The sequence below is a fragment of the Microplitis mediator genome, chromosome 8 (genome assembly GCF_029852145.1).
Source record: "Microplitis mediator isolate UGA2020A chromosome 8, iyMicMedi2.1, whole genome shotgun sequence".
NCBI classification, from domain to species: domain Eukaryota; kingdom Metazoa; phylum Arthropoda; class Insecta; order Hymenoptera; family Braconidae; genus Microplitis; species Microplitis mediator.
Window position 1 is genome coordinate 3,744,819 of NC_079976.1, and position 20,139 is coordinate 3,764,957.

At 30.9% G+C, this 20,139-nt stretch overlaps 5 protein-coding genes across 11 annotated transcripts; 3 read left to right on the forward strand and 2 right to left on the reverse strand.

The window, feature by feature from the left end:
• The first annotated feature begins 50 nt into the window (after positions 1–50).
• LOC130672701 (polyisoprenoid diphosphate/phosphate phosphohydrolase PLPP6) lies at positions 51–3,816 on the forward strand. Its single transcript, XM_057477383.1, has 3 exons — positions 51–223; positions 306–443; positions 522–3,816. The coding sequence occupies exons 1-3, from the start codon at positions 215–217 to the stop codon at positions 1,014–1,016; spliced, it is 642 nt and encodes a 213-aa protein (XP_057333366.1). The 5' UTR covers positions 51–214; the 3' UTR covers positions 1,017–3,816.
• Positions 2,863–10,820, reverse strand: LOC130672699 (alpha-tubulin N-acetyltransferase-like). Its single transcript, XM_057477380.1, has 9 exons — positions 10,218–10,820; positions 9,980–10,148; positions 6,978–7,127; positions 6,144–6,315; positions 5,614–5,755; positions 4,788–4,908; positions 4,615–4,720; positions 4,295–4,341; positions 2,863–3,556 (listed from the first exon to the last, which is right to left on the reverse strand). Exons 2-9 carry the CDS (start codon positions 10,081–10,083, stop codon positions 2,863–2,865), a joined length of 1,536 nt encoding a protein of 511 aa, XP_057333363.1. The 5' UTR covers positions 10,084–10,148; positions 10,218–10,820.
• A 656-nt stretch (positions 10,821–11,476) lies between these two features.
• Positions 11,477–14,338, forward strand: LOC130672703 (uncharacterized). Of its 6 annotated transcripts, none has more exons than XM_057477387.1 (6): positions 11,477–11,881; positions 11,960–12,246; positions 12,940–13,565; positions 13,712–13,744; positions 13,823–13,981; positions 14,068–14,337. In XM_057477387.1, exons 1-6 carry the CDS (start codon positions 11,820–11,822, stop codon positions 14,119–14,121), a joined length of 1,221 nt encoding a protein of 406 aa, XP_057333370.1. In that variant the 5' UTR covers positions 11,477–11,819; the 3' UTR covers positions 14,122–14,337. The 6 variants fall into 6 exon arrangements, 5 of the variants coding, with proteins under 5 accessions (XP_057333370.1, XP_057333371.1, XP_057333372.1 ...); XR_008990759.1 differs by having other exon boundaries at positions 11,478–11,881; positions 13,660–13,744; positions 14,068–14,336; XM_057477385.1 differs by having other exon boundaries at positions 11,480–11,881; positions 13,660–13,764; positions 14,068–14,334.
• An 883-nt stretch (positions 14,339–15,221) lies between these two features.
• LOC130672617 (alpha-L-fucosidase) lies at positions 15,222–19,633 on the forward strand. Its single transcript, XM_057477256.1, has 6 exons — positions 15,222–15,822; positions 15,890–16,141; positions 16,203–16,562; positions 17,184–17,402; positions 17,460–17,677; positions 17,742–19,633. Exons 1-6 carry the CDS (start codon positions 15,558–15,560, stop codon positions 17,829–17,831), a joined length of 1,404 nt encoding a protein of 467 aa, XP_057333239.1. The 5' UTR covers positions 15,222–15,557; the 3' UTR covers positions 17,832–19,633.
• Positions 17,839–20,106, reverse strand: LOC130672616 (cytosolic non-specific dipeptidase). 2 transcript variants are annotated; one of them, XM_057477254.1, is made up of 6 exons: positions 19,965–20,106; positions 19,712–19,877; positions 19,183–19,633; positions 18,675–19,103; positions 18,141–18,614; positions 17,839–18,055 (listed from the first exon to the last, which is right to left on the reverse strand). In XM_057477254.1, the coding sequence occupies exons 2-6, from the start codon at positions 19,750–19,752 to the stop codon at positions 18,011–18,013; spliced, it is 1,440 nt and encodes a 479-aa protein (XP_057333237.1). In that variant the 5' UTR covers positions 19,753–19,877; positions 19,965–20,106; the 3' UTR covers positions 17,839–18,010. The 2 variants fall into 2 exon arrangements, with proteins under 2 accessions (XP_057333237.1, XP_057333238.1); XM_057477255.1 differs by having other exon boundaries at positions 19,712–19,901; positions 19,965–20,103.
• Positions 20,107–20,139: the final 33 nt, after the last annotated feature.

Consider the following 20,139-nt stretch of genomic DNA (forward strand, 5'->3'; position numbering starts at 1 on the left):
TTTTAAATATAAAGCGCGTAAAGACAATTCTTTTAAATTTATATATATATACATAACAATCCACCAGAATAATAAGAAAAATTAAATATTTACATAACCTAGAAATCTGCTGATGGATAAAAATAAATATTTGAATAAAATTGATGATAAATATCGATTAATCGAATTAGTGTGATATAAGATTTAATTAATCGAAATTAATTTTTTACTCGCCATGGATAAGGTTAGAATTTTTTTTTTATTTTATTAATAAATAATTAATTTGCAATTAAAATTTATAATTTATTTGAATTTGAATATTTTAGAAAAATGATAAACGTGAGCTACCTTCTGCTCTGAAGAAGATTTTGGACACTGATGTCTACATAACCAATGCCTTCGTTAAAAAGGTCGAGAATTTAATGCCCATGAAGCAGCTGAAGATGCACTATCGTGCTCTGGAGGTTTAAAAATATTTTATTTAAATTCAAATTAATCATCAGTATTTTTTTTAAATTGACAATCAATTAATTAATTTCTAGATCACTGCGCACACGATTCCCTGGCTGGCTGGCTGGTTGGCATTCATCTGGATCCTGGGGAGCAAAAGCCTGTACCAGATGCAAGTTAATTTATTCATAGGCCTTTTGATAGACATTGTAGCAGTTGCTGTTTTGAAAGCCGCGACCAGAAGACGAAGGCCTGCTAAGAATGACGACCCGTTTGAAATGGGTCCGGATAAATACTCATTTCCTTCTGGACACGCGTCGAGGGTGGCAATGCTGACGTATTTCTTTATCAACCTTTGGCCAGTTCCCATTTTCTTCATGCCCCCTCTGCTGGCCTGGTCCACTGCTGTCTGTGTTTCCCGGGTTCTGCTTAAGAGACATTACATCCTGGACGTTCTTGGTGGTGTCTGTCTGGGAATTTTCACGGGGATCTTCCTGAGTCTCATTTACTTGGAGCAGGACACTTGTATTTACATTATCTCCTGGTTGACGGATGAGAAGCTCGAGGGTGGTGAGTTCCATGTTTGATTACAGTTACCAGGAAAAATGTTATATATTTTATAAGAGTGACGGAATTTAATAAACGATCAATTGTATTTTATATAAACTAGAAATTTGAAGATCAATTTTTTGTGACTCAGTTGGAATGTCTTAGAGTTTTAAACCAAAGCTTGAATATTAAAATATAATTATTTTATAGAACAAAGACAATAAAACTCGGGGTTGGGTAAATTAATGAAATTATTTTTAATTATACAGTTTCTTAGAGATATTAGTTTGTGTTGATTGCTTGTGTCTAGACATATATTTTGTGATAAATCATTTTTATTAGAAGCAGTAAATGTGTGAATAAAGTTTTGAGATTTGTCACTTGATTAATTTATCATGATAATAAAATTATTTTTTCATTTAAATATTTTTTTTTTTAATGACAACTCCGTCCCGGTTCCATAACAACTGACCCCCGACAAGTAATCACACGATAATTGATCCCACTGACAAATCCATAAAATAATCAATCATTAATTAATTACTATGACATGAGTAATTAAAATTCACTGTTGTAAATATAAAAAGTTAAATTATGTAAATTAGTTGTTGATAAAAATCAATTGACGGTCAATTGTTGATGGGATCAGATGTCGGTGGGATCAATTTGTAGGGATCACTTGTCGTGGTATAAAATTTTTGAATCAATTGACGGCACCCTCTGTCCCAAGTGTGACAGAAAAGTAGTTGACTTTTTTTAAAATTAAACTCAATAATTAATCAAATTAATTGTTTATTGCCGTGAGTTTAACAAAAAGTATATTTTTTATTTTGCCGCAAGAAAAAAATTTTTTGCACCCGAAATCCTTTTTTTCTGTGTAGCGCCAAATCCGTCTATTCAAAAAATTTCCCGGGCAAAAATCATGAATATCAAATTTTTCAATTTTTTTCCGCTGAAATTTTTCTAGATCCCTTAGATTTAAATTTCTGTTTCATCGTTTGAATTTTTTCATTTGATTTAAATTCCCAATGGATTATTTTTGGTTGAAATAAAGAAAAAATGACACAAGTTATTTAATTTATTTTATTTTATAAATAATAAATTATAAAGAATGTAAATTTTGACACATAAATTATTCATATATATTTTATTTCGTGTTGTATTGTCATCTCTATACCTTTGATTGATAAATTATTAAAACTTGCATTAGCTAACAATTGCGTGTTAAATAAAAAGATCTATAAACTGTTAAACAAAATCATTACTCAGCAAAAGAATTTATCTTGATAAAATTATAGCGAGTTTTTATAGCTGAGACAAAACATAGCTCTTGAATTATTCCTGAAATATTATTATATTTTAAATAAATATATATATATATTTATTATTAATATATTAAAGTAAATATTTAAGATAAATGCCATTAAATCTAGTGTCTTTTTGTACTCGATACAATGGTTCTAATTATAAATACACAAATATATATAATAAATAAATATATAATTAAAATTCTAATGACATTATTGTAATATTAATTAATCAATAAGTATATAATCTAAGCAATATATATATAAATCTATTCTAAAAAATAATAACTAGCATTGGTGCCCCGCCTAGAGGTGCCGTGTGCTAAATATTTAATTAAGTACTGATTAGATAATTGATGATTAGCTGAAAAAAAAACTAAGTAGTAAAGTATTAAAACAGAGCCTGCACAGCCAGAATTGATGATATTTTAATATTTGATTAAATAATTATTAATAATTGAATAAAATAACCAACCGATGACAATTTCACGGTCAACTTCCCCACAAATTTCATTACGAGCTTAATAATTAATCAATTAATTAGTCTACGCGTTAATTTAAACGGTGTCCTGCAAATCTACCACAGAGGCGAGTGATAAAATTTGAGATCCAAGTGTCCATTTTGATTGCCATTTACTTCTTGAGCACAAGATGGCGTCGTCTTTATACCCGCAGGTGTTTTTTCATCAGAATGAACGGACATGAAATTCTGAGTTGAGTTTTTTGATTTAGACATTGGCTGGGGTGTCTGACGTCCACTTGGAGCCGCCGATTGGGTCATTGATCGATCAGTAGATCGTGATTTTGTCACAGGACGTTCATTAGATCCTGAATGACTCATAGGACGTTCATTGGACGACGACTGAGTCATGGGACGTTCATTGGACGATTGAGTCATAGGACGTTCATTAGACGACTGTGTCATGGGACGTTCATTGGACGCTTGAGTCATAGGACGTTCATTGGATGATTGGGTCATAGGACGTTCATTATTTCCTGATTGAGTCAAAGGACGATCACCGGAATTCATTCGCTGAGACATCGGGCGCCTGTTGGGTGTCGAATAAGGCGTCGGAGCTTCTAATTGTTCATTATCGTAATTACGTACAGCTTCTGCTGGAATTTCACGAGAAAATGGCGTACATTGAGGCTCAGCAGCTGGTGTCGGTACAGTAGACATTTCATTATTACGTTGCTTCTGTTCTGTCTCTGAGTAAAGACTCAGTGAACGTGGACGTTCCAATTTCGGGCCGGGTGTTGACGGGATATCACTAAAAAATTATTATGATGACGGAAATTTTTTTTCATCATCTTACAGCACAATTTTCACTCGTTATACAAAAGTCTGTTTTATATTTATCAATAATTAATTAATTGACATAAATTACGATCACAAAATGCATGAGCGGGAAAAAGGAGGGGGTTTAAAATAAATAAATAAATAATTGGCAAGAAAAGCGGTTTTAATAAATAAAAAATAATAATAAGCACATTGATGACATCAATTATTAAATTAAAATTCATATTTACAGACAGCAAATAAATAAGCGATGTGCAAACAATAGAAAAAAAAAGTTCTTACTTCTTATACTCTAAATATAATTTAAAAAATAAACTAATATCAAAATATATAAACATAAATATCACTTATAACGTAAAAAATATGATAAATCTAAGCAATTGCATCAACATCCTCGTTTGTATTAAAAGTCTGATGGATAACATATATAAAATTTACAGAGATGAGACAAAGACTTAAACTTTAACAGTTACAAAAATAGTTGGATCTATTCCGGCATCGCCGAAGCTAAAGTAAAAAATACTTTTCCGAGTCAGTTGATGTAAGACTTTACAGGAGGTAATGAACGTTAGAAAACATAAAATAAAAATAAATACAACAAATGCTCGTGCATTTAATACGACATGTGGTCTTATGTGTAAGATGACTTTACTAATTTTACTTATTCATCTTTTAATCTGACGTTCATATTTTTTTTCGTCTTACTCACCCGGTACGTTCGGCGGCTTGGCCAAACACTGGGGCATTATGTATTATCTAGAAGAAAGCGTTAGTTTTTATTATTTATTAGTTACAGTAAAAAAAATTAATTATTTAGTTCCGCCATAGAAATGTTTTCTAAACTTTTTCTTATTAAATTTTTTACGCTTTTCTATGGAGACTAATGAAAAAATCAGTGGACCGCAAATAAGTAGAGCGACGGAACTAAATAATTATAAAAAAAAAAAAAAAGTAGTAAAAGCATCTAGAGCAATTTTGTAGTGAAAGCTTTAGAAGAAGCAAATGCATTAAAAATAATAATTAGCGTACATTAGCCATTGAACAAGGAGGTCTTGCTGCTGCATAACGTCCGTAAGAACTTCTCGGCGCGCCCGAATGTCCTGAGTTTGAATTATTGATGATCGAATGCCCATTACTGAAAATTAATACCATAATTTGTTGAAAGTAAATCCTTCGGAGTTAATAAACATCTGGAAATTTACCTTGAAGCAGACGAAGGTTTACTGTTACTATGATTATTATTGTTGTTGTTGTTGTTGTAAGAATAATCGACAGAGCCTCTCGAAGGTAAGCTATACCTAGTGCTACTGACCTCTTGATTTTCTGTAAATAACACGGTAAATATATGATGTGTTACGATAACTATTGACACAATTATACGCAATTGATAATTTAAAATAAAATAAAAAACCAGTGTAAGGTAACAAAAAGTCCGTGAGGGATCGATAGCGTTAGCCATGGATGACATTGACCGCATTGAAAACATTTTAAAAACTCGGCCGTATGTCAGAAAACGCGTTGGCCTTCTTGGTTACTTTTAAGGGCCCAGCGCACTTGAATTATGTATTTTTATATATTTATATATCAGTAGTGACAAGATTTTTGCCTTATTTTTTAAATGAATAGTTCAAATTTTTGACATCACGGGGAAAATATCGGTCTTAGTAAAAAAGTTTCCGAACAAAAGTTGTAGGGAATTTAATTTTCTAAAAAAAATATCTCTTATGATTTTTTTATACGATCAATATTTTCACCGTAATTCCAAAATTAAGATTCATAATGAATGATTCAAAATTTTGTTAATTATAAAAATCTTAATTTTGGAATTACGGCTTTCTTATAAGTCCTAAGAAAAAATTATAAGAGTCATTTTTTTTAGAAAATTAAATTTCCTACAACTTTTGTTTGAAAAATTTTTTAATAAGACCAATATTTTACCCGTAATATAAAAAATTTCTCACCACTAATTAGTAATTATTTTTAAATTATGCAAAAATCCTGGCCCTACTTATCAGTAATCGAACTTACCATTATCAAAAAATCCGCGAAAGACCACGAATTTATTATTCTGTGGAATTATTTCATCCAGACCATAATGTCGGCGCAGAAAACGCAGAAATTTATCTGACGGTCTATCGATCGCTAATTTCACTGGTCGGATCCTCTCTTCCTGCAATAAAAAAAAATAATCAATTAATTCCTTTTGTGAAAATCATTCAAAAAAGTCCCATAGATTGATTACATAAATTTATAAGTAAGTCGACAAATTCTGCGGGTTAATTAAAAATAAAATGCGGGAACATCTTGCAGTTCATTCACCTATCGGTTATCTCTGACGTACTGAGCAAAGGCTTTAAAACTTTTCCTAGTACTTAGAGCCGAGCTCTCAAGCTAATTAAGATCTCTAACGATCCATCGCTGAACTGGTTTACTTCACGCGAGTAATAATGTATGACTTGTGTGTCATGCAATCGAAAGGGAAAGACGAAAAGACCCATCCATCATAATAGTAATCGACTTATCAATTAATCAGTTATACAAAATATAAATATACTAACAGCCAACATAAATTCATATAAATCTTTCCCAAATCCCATGCGCTGTTTGGATTCATGAACATAAAAATCGAGAATGCAACGTGGCTGCAACTGGAAGTATGCGCCGGCTTCGTCGAACATGAAAAGGTTCTTGGAGCCGGTCTTAAGTAATCCCACGACGCTGCCAAGGCCTCTGTAATGAACAAAAAAAAGTATATAAATGTATGACAATAAAAGAAACACTTTAATCATATAATAATAATGACAATGATAATGATAATGACTAAGTAGCTATGACATATAACTGACCATGCAATCAAAGCGAACCTATAATTTAATATTTTCCCCTCATTTTCCTCAATTCTAAAACCTCAAGTACATTTTATTAATAATATTTAAATCAGCGGTTATAAAAACTGGGTCGTTTATCGGCTGACAGTCAATAGTAACCAGCATATGTATGATGTATAATTTTACGATTTTAAAATGCGAAGCTACTGAAAGAAATAGTAGCGAGGTCATAAGTACAATTCGTGTCTTGGCTAGATTCCCAAGTTCTTCAGATTCCTGCAGTCACGATTTAGTCACTTTAAACCAAACCTTTTTTTTTATTTTATATTTTACTACCACTACTATTTCAATAAAAACTTTCGTGACCTCATTTACAAACGTTTTTTTACCACCTTCGATAACGCGAGATCTTTATCTCTGACACGTATTTTTTTTGGCGGGATCGATTCGTAATTTAAATATTTGTTCGTGACCCGGGCTTGGTTTAAAAAAATTTAATTTGAGAATTACTGATAAGATTCTGAGGTAATGTTAAATTTAATGGTGTAATTTAAAAATAATTACTCATTTCCGGCATTATCTACTAGGAGATAAACGACGTGATCGGTATCGCGTAATTTTAGGGCACTTGTTATTGGTTTACTCAATCCTTGGGCCATTGCCGATGCCTCACCCATGTCATCAAGAATCCTGGAGATCTGTCGTTGCGATTCACTGCAAAGTTAAAATAATTTGTAATTAATTGCTTGCTAAATGTATGCCGGAGTTCGATAAACTCTGGGTAACTTTTTTATCATTAAAATTATGAGACTATTAAGTTGTGATTGATGATAAAAAATAAAATTAAGTTAATTAAAAAATAGAGACCGTTAGGTAAACAATGGAGAAATGAATCATTGGGAGAAACGGAGCGTAATTGTAGATTGCTTTAAAAAAACTTCCAACGCGCTTCGTAGCTTTCACAAAAGGCCAGTAGAACGTAAGTTAATTTTAATATTTGTATAAAAAAAAAAAAAATCAGTTGTTTATTATCTTAATTTAAATAAAAATTTTTTTCAGATTAACAAACGCATCACTTATTTTTACGCTGAGTAAAACAAGTCTATTCAAAATGATTTAATCTCTGACTCAGACATTATACAAATAATTATTTAATTAATTAAATAATTTATTTAAAAAAAAATTTATATTTTAATTAATTCATATAAATATAGATAATTATTTTAAATTAAAATATTTTCAATGTAAATAAAAAATTTTCAATGATAATAATAAATTTTAAAAACAAAATAAATTTTTTTATCAATAATATTTTTTTTTGTGAAAATATTTTTTTTCTGTACAATTTAAAATTAAATCTGACTCAGAAATTATTTAATTAATTAAATAATTTATTTAAAAAAATTAATTAAAAATTTTATTGATAATTAAGTAAATTTTTCATCAAAAATATTTTTTTCCAGTGTAAAATTTAAAATTAAATGTTCCTGAAAAAATGATTACAAGTGTAACCGATTTATTTTTAATTACTTTATGCTTAATACTCAGTAATCTATATAATTAAGTAATTAAATGTACACGTTAAAAGTGTAATAACAGTAATAGAAGATAAGAATCTATTTGTAATACAAAAGCTGACTAATAATTTATTGACACAGACACACCGTTGTAATGGTAAATAATTTTATAAAACAGAATTGAGAATGTAAACCACGTCAATAGTGGATTTGTGTCACCAGCGTGTTAAAGATGCTAAATCATATCGCACTTATTCAGGCCGATCAATATGTCTATAAACATTACTCAAGTTATAGACATTCTACTTTTTAGTAATTATTCATTCATCAGTTTGCTTGTAACACGTTACTCTTTACTAATTTATGACGACTAGTTTACTAAAATATCTTATGATACTAAAGTTAGCCATGATACTGAAGTTAGCAGACAATTAATAATTTTCGGATTTTTTTTTTAACAAATCAATTACAAAAAAACAAAAATTAAAAATATGCACTTGTAGAAAATTTAAAAAGCTACAAGTGCAATTTTTTCAAATATTTTTTTTTTTATAATTTATTGTTTAAAAAAAGTATAAGTTTAAAAGTATCATAGTTAGCCGACGTCTAATAATTTTTGGATTGTATTTTAGAGAGTAAATTGTTAAAAAAAATAAAATTGAAAAAATTGCACCTGTAGTTTTTTAAATTTTCTACATGTGCATATTTTTATTTTTTTTTTTCTGATTGATTTGTTGGAAAAAAAATCCGAAAATTTTAAATTATCTGCCAACTTCAGGATCATAATATCTTCCCGTTATGATACTGAAATTAGCAGACGTCTAATAATTTTTGGATCTTTTTTTAGACGATAAACCATAAAAAAAAAAAATATTTGAAAAAATTGCACCTGTAGTTTTTTAAATTTCCTACATGTGCATATTTTTATTTTATTTTTTTGCAATTGATTTGTTGAAAACCAAAAATTCAAAAATTTTTAAATGTCTGCTAACTTCAGGATCATCTTCCCGTCCTATTGGAGTAGGATATAAATATAAATATAAATATAAATACTGCTACTGTAACAATAATAATAATTGTAATAGTAATTACAATAATTATATTTTTTTGAGGGAAAAAAATAAAAGAGAGAAAGGATGTAGGAAACAACGCAACCACGTTCGTCATGCTTGGTCGATCGAAAAGTCTCGTCGTTTATTCCGCTGCTCGGTGCGGATCTTTATATATATAATATATATATATACAATAATATATCACTGATCAAACGTGTGATTCACCTGACACCGACCAATTGTTTATTTTATTTCCTCTAAAAAGAAAAAAATATAGAGAAATTCAGAGACCGTAATAACGATTACATCAACGTATGTTAATTTTTTTTTATCATAAATTAAAATACAGGGTCTGAAAAATAATCGAGTACCCAAAGCCCGCATACTCTTATCGTATATCAATAATAGAAAAGTTAAATACGTGAATAAAATTTTGAAAGTAAAAACATTTTTAATTCTTGGATTTTTGAACCGGAAAAACAAACTTTTAAAATTACTGGTAGCAAGTGTTTTAAATATTTAAATTACGCTTAATACTCGACTAGTATATCATGCAATTGAATAGACAATGAAGATGCATGTACTCAAGTAGTTTTTTATTTATTATTTTTAAACTTCCCACAGTCCCGCGACACGTCTTGTCCGCCTACACAAAGAATAAATGTCCAAAGGAGTGTCTACACCTTCCATCATTACAAGAGGCTTTGATTCTCTCTCACATTAATTACCTGTACATTATCTCATATAAATTAATCAATAATATGAACAATAAATTATTATTACTACTATTTTTAATTACTAATTAAATAAATAAATATTGAATAATTATCAATTATCAGTCAGACATGATAAGTGAAAGTGAACTCGTAATGATTGTAATTTAACCGCAACCTTGATCCCTTTCTCTCTTTTCACTCAAAATCATGAAATCACGATAAGGAAATTTGTTATTTAAAAGATTTACTAATAATATAGTTGTAATTAAAGATAAAATTACTTATATTCTCGTCGATCGCCACGAAAATCCTCTGGTATTAATGTATGAGTGACCTTGTTGATCTTTCTCGGCAGTAGTCTATTTACGTTGAACTTGAAATCCATCTTGATGATGTTCAATTAACTTCCTTGTTAATTCAAATTTATTTTTTCAAGTTCACTATCACTTTCTAAACAGAAATAAAATTAATTACTTATCATTAATTAATGAAATGTTATATTTATTTATTGAAACCAACCTTAAGTGCAGCAAATCACGTTAGCGAAATAAAATACACATTTTTTTAGGGCTGAGGTAGACGAACTGTACTGGGGTATCGTAAAAAATAAATTACGTTAATTAGCTTCCTTATTCAAAGGGAAATCACTCAACTAAATATGGTAATTTAGAGCGATCAATATATATTTTATCGATATAAATGAATATTCCTTTGTTATTTTAAATGGGTGAGAATAAATAAATTTTCTAGTCTAGAAGAAACTCATGGGAAAACACTGAAGAAAATCAATTGAGGCGGCTGGTTTTTTTTTAAATTTATCGAGTAAGGGACGCACTGGACTTGGGCTCTTGAAGATGAGGATCACGACTGCAAGACGAGGGTGTGGAACAAAAAAACCCTTCTTCGACGAGATGTTGCCTTGGAGATTGCGTACTTGTGGTATTTTACTGAGAGAGGGAAGATTTATCTGTTATGCAACTGCGATTGCGCATAGATGGAAATGTTTTTTAGTTTTTGAATCTGCGATTGAAGTTTCACGGGGATGATTACTTATGATTTTGATAATTAAAATTTATTAGGATGTTGATATGACAGCGCTCGCTGCCAGACTGTTTTATTTTTCAATGAAGGTCGCGCGCCATAGTACGTAATGATAAGTGCGCAAGTTCGTCCCCTCTTCTTGGTGGTTTTAATTTTTTAAATTGTTTTTAATTATTGTTACCACCAGATGTCGCACTGTTATGGGCGTTTTTTGTTAAATTATATTTCCTACGATACCTTCGGAAATTACTTACCGTGACACCTGTCAAAATTATTTAACAAGATATATAAAATATTTGAATTTTTAAATGAAATTAAATTTAAAATTATCATAACTTTTTTTATATACATTTTTTAAAAATCATTTATTACATTTTCAAAAAAACAGAATTTCATTTTTAAATTTCAGTTTAAATTCAAAAATTTCATTTAAAATTTTATGTCATAAAATTATTTTTTAAAAAATTTAATAAACTCCAAATTTTTAATATGAACTTTGAAAAAAAAATGTTGATTTTATTTAAAAAAAAAAAAAAAATTCATTCATTTTTATTTATGATCCCCCGATACAAAACTCAACACTTTTTTTATTGAACTGACGTATGCTGCACAACATTTTATTTTCTACATAAATTATATTGTATTGTAAAGAAAAATGAAATTTTTTTTTATTCTGAAAAAAAAAATAAAATAAAGACCTAGCTTACGATACACGCAATAAAATACAAATAATGACTATTGATTGATTGATTGGCGCCAAAGTTTATAAGAAAATAGTCTCAATATTCGTATTTTTCTACGAAGTAAAGACGATAGACAAAAGCAAGTATACCATGTGTGAAAAACTATCACCTGCTCAAATATTCAATAGCAATTTAGTGCAATCATATTTGAATAATAAATCAACTTTTGCGGGAAAAAATATTTAAGTAGCATTAAAAAAATTGCAGCATTTTACCAACGTTTTAGTAAATTACTACCTTAGGTACCAACTCGTATTTTCTTTAGCTTCCTTTGTTCTTGGGTTAAACGAACTTGGAAAAAAGGAATAAAAATTATCTATAATATAAACTGGCAGATATGAAAAGTATATCCGTCGAAACACATCGTGTCTGCTTGAACAAGTGTCTCAGCTATTTCAGGTGATACTTTATTAGTTAGATAATATATATTTATATTTTAAAATATGTCATTAATTTAGATGATTTATATTTTTCAAGGTTTTCGGGCATCTGGATATCGGACTCGTCTACACCGTTGAGAAAATTAATAAGTTTATTTTGCAGATTATTAAGTTTTTTCGTTTTGATCTCCTATATTTTGACATCAATGGCCGATCTTGTTGTTAATTGTAATGATTTAGTTGTTATTGTTGATGACAGTTGTTTTATTGCTGGCGCTGGTTCGGCATTTTTTAAAATATGCACTGTTATATTTAAATATCAGAAATTTGAAAAACTCATCAGTGACATTCATGATCCAGTTGATGTACTTCGACAATCAAATGGTAAAATTACTAGGGTAGAAGTGCTATTTGTGGCTACTGTTCCATTTTCAGGAATTTAATATTTTTTTTGAATTAATAAAAACAATTCTATTGTAAAGGTGTAAATTACAAATTATTTTATTCAAATTTTTCATGTCCAAAACTGGCCCTGAAGTTTCCAAAAAACGATACCTCTGCCCTATACCTTTTTTTTATTATTGAGACCCAGTACCCGATCAGGGAACTAGTACCCGATTACTCATGTATTTGCATATCTATATTTACTAAATTTTACTAAATATAGATATACAAATATATGGAGTGATCGTGTACTAGATATTTTAATTTCTCTGATTAAAAATTCGATTACAGTCGAACTCCATTAACTTCGGGTTAGTTTACGGAGGAGCGGAAATTTATTGGAATTTCCGAGTTAACGGATACCCCTTCTTCCTTAAAAGGAAACTATGACGCATGCGCTCTTACATCTACATGAATGATATTTAGATAAATATAGACAGAGGCATACAAATGTATGGTATCGGGTGGGGGTCAAGATTGAGGGGAAGTTCCGAGATAATGGAATCCGAGTTAATGGAGTTCGACTGTAAATCTGATTGAAACTGATAGTCAATCGAAAATTTCCGGTTGAATCTGATGAGAATTTTCCTGTCGGATTCAAAGGGAGTTTTTAATCTATTTTTTCAAATTTAGATAAAGGAGTAATGAAGATAATAAAAAGATGTGCATTTTTTGAAACACTTGACTACTATTTGTGGTCAAACGCAACATTCGTACTTGGATTCGCAACAATATTTTTAGTAACATCTCAAAAAGGTGAATTACCGAGCAGAGCAATATTTCCATTCGACATAACCAGACCTTCGATGTACGCAGTAGCACTTTCTATTCAAATTTACACAGTAATTTACGGTCTAATTAGTTTGATGGCCATTGAAATAACAATGTGGGGCCTACTGAGATGGACTACAGTTCAAATTCAAGTTTTGTCTTGCAATTATAAAAATTGCGACAGAAATTTATCGAGACGTCCACGTGTTTCATCTCAAAGCCAATTTGACGACATCCAAAAATTCAATTTGTCTGAAATAGATGACGAGGAAATGGAAATAAAAAATTTTTTACTGTTTGAAAATGATAAAAATAATCGTCAAGTTGACATCAATTGTTTTCAATGGAGACTTCGGTACTGCATAAAACATCATCAGAGAATTGTTGAAATCGTTAATCATCTTAACGATACTCTGAGCACTTGTCTTATGGTACAACTTGCTGTCAGTACAATGATATTTTGTTTGAATGGTTTTCTTGCAGTCACGGTAATTATTTTTTCTAAAGAAAAATTTATTAATTAAATTTAATTATAAATTAAAATGATTTATTTTATTTTGAAATTATTAAAATATAATTTAGTTTCCTCATGATAAAAAAAGATTGATGAGGTCGATTTTTTTCCTTCTAGTAGGGTTTATACAAATTTTTTACTGGTGTCGCTTTGGTAATGAACTTAAATTTCAGGTAATTAATTACAATTACTAAATAAATCCCAGTCTGTCCGATTAAATTATTATTACAGGCAGACTATCTGACGACAAGTCAGTGGATGAGTGGCTGGGAGAGTAATTTTAACCGTAATTTAAAAAATTACCTTACAACTGCCATGATAAGAACAATGAAACCTGTGGAAATAAGAGCCGGGGGTCTTTTTATTTTATCTATGGAGACTTTTATTTCGGTAAATAATTATTTAGATAAATAAATTAAATATTTATTTACTGAAAAATATTTGTCAGATAAAGATATGTAATTTTTTATATATAGATTTTAAAGAATTCGTATTCTGTATTTGTACTATTAACTACTGTCGACGAATAATTAGTTAATTATGTTAATTAATTATTTTATTGGAGAAAGTAGTCATACAGGACTGATGTAGATATTGTTACAATCACAATGTAATTAATTTTTTACATTGTTTTTTTTTTTAAATATGACATACTCACTTTGTTACAGCAAACCAATAAATTACAAAAATCAAATTAATATTTATGCCTGTAAATAATTGTAGAAAAAAATATAAATTAGTAAATCGTAAACGTACTGAAATAATTTTAATAAATATTATTTACTATCAAACAAATTTTATTAATTTTACTCCCTGCACTGCAAAAAATTTCGGTGTAAAAATGGACCCGGAGAACTTTGCACGGCCGTGTCGTGTTAAATAAAATTCTCTTGGTGTAAATTTTCCATCGGTGTAATTTTAACACGGTGTAATCTACTTTTTTACACCATTCCGAGTTACTCGTAATTTTGATTAACGGGCAACAAACGATTATTGAACATCTTTAGCTAATTAATCAATTACTATATTAATATTATTTAGATATTAAATAGTATTTTAAACATTTAAACATTTTTATTATTATTTTTCCTTAACGCAAAATTATGATTAATTACACATTTACACGCTTGACGGTGTGAAAATTTTTAATTCACAACACGATATTTGGTGTCATTTTCACACCGAGTCATTTACACTACACCGGGTCCAAAATTTTTTTTACAGTGTGGTGGCAATAACTTGCAGGAAAACTCGAAAAAAAAAATGAAAGTCTTGTTGAGTATTGAAAGTAAAATTACTTCTGACATTCAAAATATTCAAAAAAATTTATTTTGAATAAATCGGAGGTTTTAAGAAGAATTTGGAATCGAGTGACGTAATCGCTGTCTAATTTCAGAGAGAAATTAGTCGTAATTAAATTTGAATTCAGAAAATTTCCCGCGAAAAAAATTGCGTACGAAAACTCAATGCGTTTCTGTATAAAAGTCCAAAATTTCCAAAAACTTTACCCGCTCAAAAGTTTTATATGCAAAAAAAGTTGGTAAATGCGCATGCGCGAAAGTACTGCTCGTGCGCAGAATTTAAAAACGAGGGAGGTCTCTCCCCCTGAACTCATTTGTTTACGTGCCGTCGACTGCGCTGCATGTCCGTAATTCATAATAATAATTCATAACTCATTATTTACTTAACTTCATACTTTAGTTAAACTGTGCGCCGGTTATTTAATATAATCTAGATATTTCTCATTTTACATAAAGGCTTCCTTAAATAATCTCATAAAAATAAAACCAATAAATATGGACTTTAAACAGATGTAAAAAAAATAATGAATTGATTATTAAACTGATAAGATAATTGATAATCACTAGTATAAATATATGTATATAAAAATCCGTAGTCAATAATGAGTTTACAGTAAATTCGAAAGATTTAATTTTACCGGAGTCGATAATTTAAAAAATTAAAAATGATAATTAAAATATCAATAATTATAAATTTCGCGGTACTGTGCACTGCTGATTATTACACTATAAATAATTTTGATTTGTTATCCAAAAATAATGAAATTTGTGAATCCTGTGAAAATTCACCTTTCAAACCCACATGGGACAGTTTGGACAACCGCAAGTTACCTCAGTGGTACGACGACGCTAAATTTGGAATTTTTATCCACTGGGGTGTATTTAGCGTTCCCAGTTTTGGCTCAGAATGGTTTTGGAAAAATTGGAAAGGTAAATTATTCAATAATACATATAAAATAATTTTATTTGTAGCGGACTAAATATTTTTAAATTAAAGATGAAAATGGTACCGGTAAAATAAGTGATTTTATGCGACAACGGTACCCGCCAAATTATTCATACCAAGATTTCGCACGTGATTTTACTGCTGATTTTTTCAATGCAACCCAATGGGCTGAATTATTTGAATCAGCGGGTGCTAAGTATGTGGTGTTGACAAGTAAACATCATGAAGGATTTACTCTGTGGCCTTCCAAGTACTCGTTCAGCTGGAATGCAAAAGATGTTGGGCCCCACAGAGATTTAATCGGTAATCATTAAATAATTAATCATCAATTAAACACTTGTAAAATTAAATTGACAACCTGCAGGTGAACTGGCGACCGCAATAAGAAACACTAAAATAAAATTCGGTTTGTACCATTCATTGTACGAGTGGTTCAATCCCCTGTGGGAGTCTGACAAGAGATCAAACTTTTCCACTAGTGAATTTGTGAATTATAAAATAATTCCTGAGATGCTGGAACTTGTCAATGCTTATCATCCAGAGGTTCTTTGGTCTGACGGCGAATGGGAAGCTCCGGATACCTACTGGAAGTCCAAAGAATTTTTAGCTTGGCTGTTTAATGACAGTCCAGTTAAAGATACGGTAGTTGTTAATGATCGCTGGGGTCACGAGACACTTTGTCATCATGGAGATTTTTATACCTGTCAAGACAGATACAATCCAGGTTTAATTTATTGATAAATAGAAGGTGTTACATGTCTACTTGGTATCACGAATGTTTGCCCGCGGACATCTAATCCGCGACTTTATAATAATTTATTTACTTTATTTACTCATTTAATTTTTTTCAGTAACATTGCAAGCGTGGGTGTGTTCACATACTATTGTAATTACACACACACTAAACCTTTGAAAAAAAGGCACATTACCGATTTACAACCTCGCGGATTTAACGTCTGCGGATGAAACATTAGGGAACCCTACTTACATCTCTACTCAAAGGAAATGACTATAACTCTACTCATTTACTTCTCTAAGTCTCAACTCTACTCAAATATTTTTTAACTCTACTTCAACTAGACTCAGCAACAACTTTACTCAGCTACAACTCTACTTACGTAGAAGATCAATGAAAATCTTCCGACGTTCTTCGGCTTTTGGGCGGAAGATAAAAAATTGCAGTAATGATAATTAATAGAAATCTAAAATTTAAAAATTCGTACGGCTCAGTCTTAAATTATATTTCAGTAGAGTTGAGGCTGAGTAGAGATGTTGTGAGTAGACATGTAACTGCATATAAAAAAACTAAAAATAATTCTTAACTTAATTATCATAATTTAATAAGGAGTTTTGCAAAAGCACAAGTGGGAAAATGCGATGACAATCGACAAAAAGTCCTGGGGTTATCGTCGCAATGCTGATCTAAGTCAGTATCTGACAACAGCTGAATTAATTAAAGAGCTAGTAATTACCGTCAGTTGCGGAGGTAATTTATTAATGAACGTCGGGCCAACTAAAGACGGAATTATTCCCCCAATTTATGAAGAACGTCTTCGAGATATAGGTAAAATAATCGCGTGCTCAATTTAAAGGGCGTAATTAATAAGTAAATTTATCTTAGGCCAATGGTTGAAAATAAATGGCGAAGCGATTTATTATACTCGACCTTTTGACTTTCAAAACGATACCATAAGTAAAGATGTTTGGTACACGCAGAGAAATTCTAACACAAGAACAATCTACGCAACTGTTTTGACTTGGCCTTCAAATGATTCGTTGTCTCTGGCGGTTCATTCTGCATCAAACGTCACTATTCTGGGTTACGAGGGACCTCTAAAGGTACTTGAAATTTTTTTGGTACTTGGTATTATTATCGAAGTATTTATTAATTATTTTATTGCAGTGGGAACTTTCTAAAGGTGGTTTGAAAATTTCTATGCCGCCGGCAGCTCACAGAGGCCAGCCAGCTTGGGTACTAAAAATCATATCATAAATCGTGATTAGATAAATGTATGAATTTATTTTTTTATATTTATATACGGTAATTATTAACAAAGTTAATAAAAAGTAAACTATGTAATCAGTCATAGCGAAATTTACCCTGATTCTACCATTAACACCGTAAGTATTTTTTATTTATAGTAATAAAATAAAAAACAAAAAAATTTTTTATTAAAGACGCGAGACTTCGTAGAGATAAGATCCCAACAGCTTGGTCTGTAAATATATTAATTAAATTAATTAATTAACTAATTAATAAATTGGTTATTTAGAACTCATGTAAATTAATTAGACAACTTACCCCTTCGATGTAATTACGAATATTGAGCTTTTCGTTTTGCGAATGAGCGCCGTCATCGCCACAGCCAACTGGCAGAAGTAATACATTTTTACCAGTAACTTCCTGGAATGTCAAAGTCACGGGTATCGATCCTCCTTCTCTAGATAAATCAGGATCGACTCCATAAACGTATTTGGTGGCAGTACGAGCAGCGACGTAGTGCGGGTGGTCAGGATTCTCTGTCCAGGGTTTACCCCCATGACCAAGATATACTTTCATAACATTGGGGCTGCCTCTAGTTGACCAAATTCGCTCCATATGAGCCTTCACCTTAGGCTCGACTTCTTCAGGAGTCATACTAGGCACGATCCTCAAAGAAAATTTACCAATAACTTTTCTTGGTATCACCGTCTTGGCCCCAGGTTCGCTGAACGCGCCCTCGATTCCGTGGATTGAGAGCGTTGGGTACCGCCAGCGGTGCATCAGCAATTTTATCTGAATAAAAATTCACACCCAGTCATAATTAAGAACCAAAAAAAATAAAAAAATCTGTACCTTGTCTTCATCATGAGCGAGTTTGCTGGTCCCGACAGTAGCTCGGAACTCGTCAACATCAAACTCAATATCCTGATAGCTCTTGAGCTCAGCGTCAGTGATCTTATCAACTTTGTCATAAATTCCATCGATAAGAATGCGCCCGTTGACATCAACCAGAGAATTTAACAGGTAAATCAAATCAGCCATCGCTTCATGGACAGTTCCCCCGAATGTTCCACTGTGCAAATCACTTTTAGCGCAACTCACTTCGACATTAAAGTAAGCGAGTCCACGTAACCCGTAAGTGATACAAGGCTTCGTAGTACCAAGCCAGTAATTATCAGAAATACAAACGTAGTCAATGTCGCTGAGAAATGAGTCTTTACGTGACCATAAAAATTCATCAAGACCTTCGCTGCCATTTTCTTCCATTCCTTCAAAGACGAACTAGAAAAAATCATCACTTATTTTATCACCACCGTGACTTTCATTGAATGAATGAATGAATAAATAAATATTTAAATACCTTTATATTAACAGGAATATCTTCTCCGATAGCTTTGAATCCCTGGAGAGCATGCAGCCAACACAGAACCGGGCCCTTGTCATCAGTGCTACCACGTCCGAATAACTTGTCATCTTTTTCCACCAAAGTAAAGGGCTCGGTGTCCCAGCCGTCTTCAATCAACGCAGGCTGGACATCCAGATGTCCATAAATCAGGACAGTTTTCTTACCACGATCATTACCAAGACTGCCGACTAATATCGGGGGTAATGGAATTTCTCTGCCATCAGCCAGCTTCTCCTTTCCAATATCAGCCAACTCAGTACTTGCTCCCAGTGCTTTCATCTTTTTTTCCATCCACTCCATCATCTTGACCACTTCGCCCCGTGCATCCGGCCATGATGACACGGATTTTATTGCGACCGCTTCTCTTAGTGTTTCAATATATTCTTTTTTGTGCTCGTCAACATATCTATCAAAAAATCAGGCTCTTGATTAGTTAATTAATTAATTAAAAAATCTAAAATTAATAAATAAATAAATTAATTACCCATAAAGTTTAGCTAAAGTTCTAGGAACAGTCGGTGCCATTATTCCTCCTGGTACGTGTCAATTTGAAGTCTTAAATTGATTTAAATTACCAGTAAAAGAACAGCGATAACTTGTAAAATAATTACTCCAGTCGCTGTATATTTTTATTGTTATCTAGACAGCAACTGCAATCACAATGATACGGTTATCTGAATGCAAAAAAATCAGGGGCGTATTTATAAAATTTAAATTTAAATGAATCAACTTCTTACCAGGAATGAACTCCAGATGATGACGATTTAAAAATAAAAAAAATTTATAACAAAGTATTAAATTTCCAGGATTTTCTTGGCACTGAGACACAACTAGAAAAATTAATTATATTTTTCTATTTATTTTGACAGCAGTGCTGTCATCTGATGGTAAATTTATTAAAAAATTAACTGT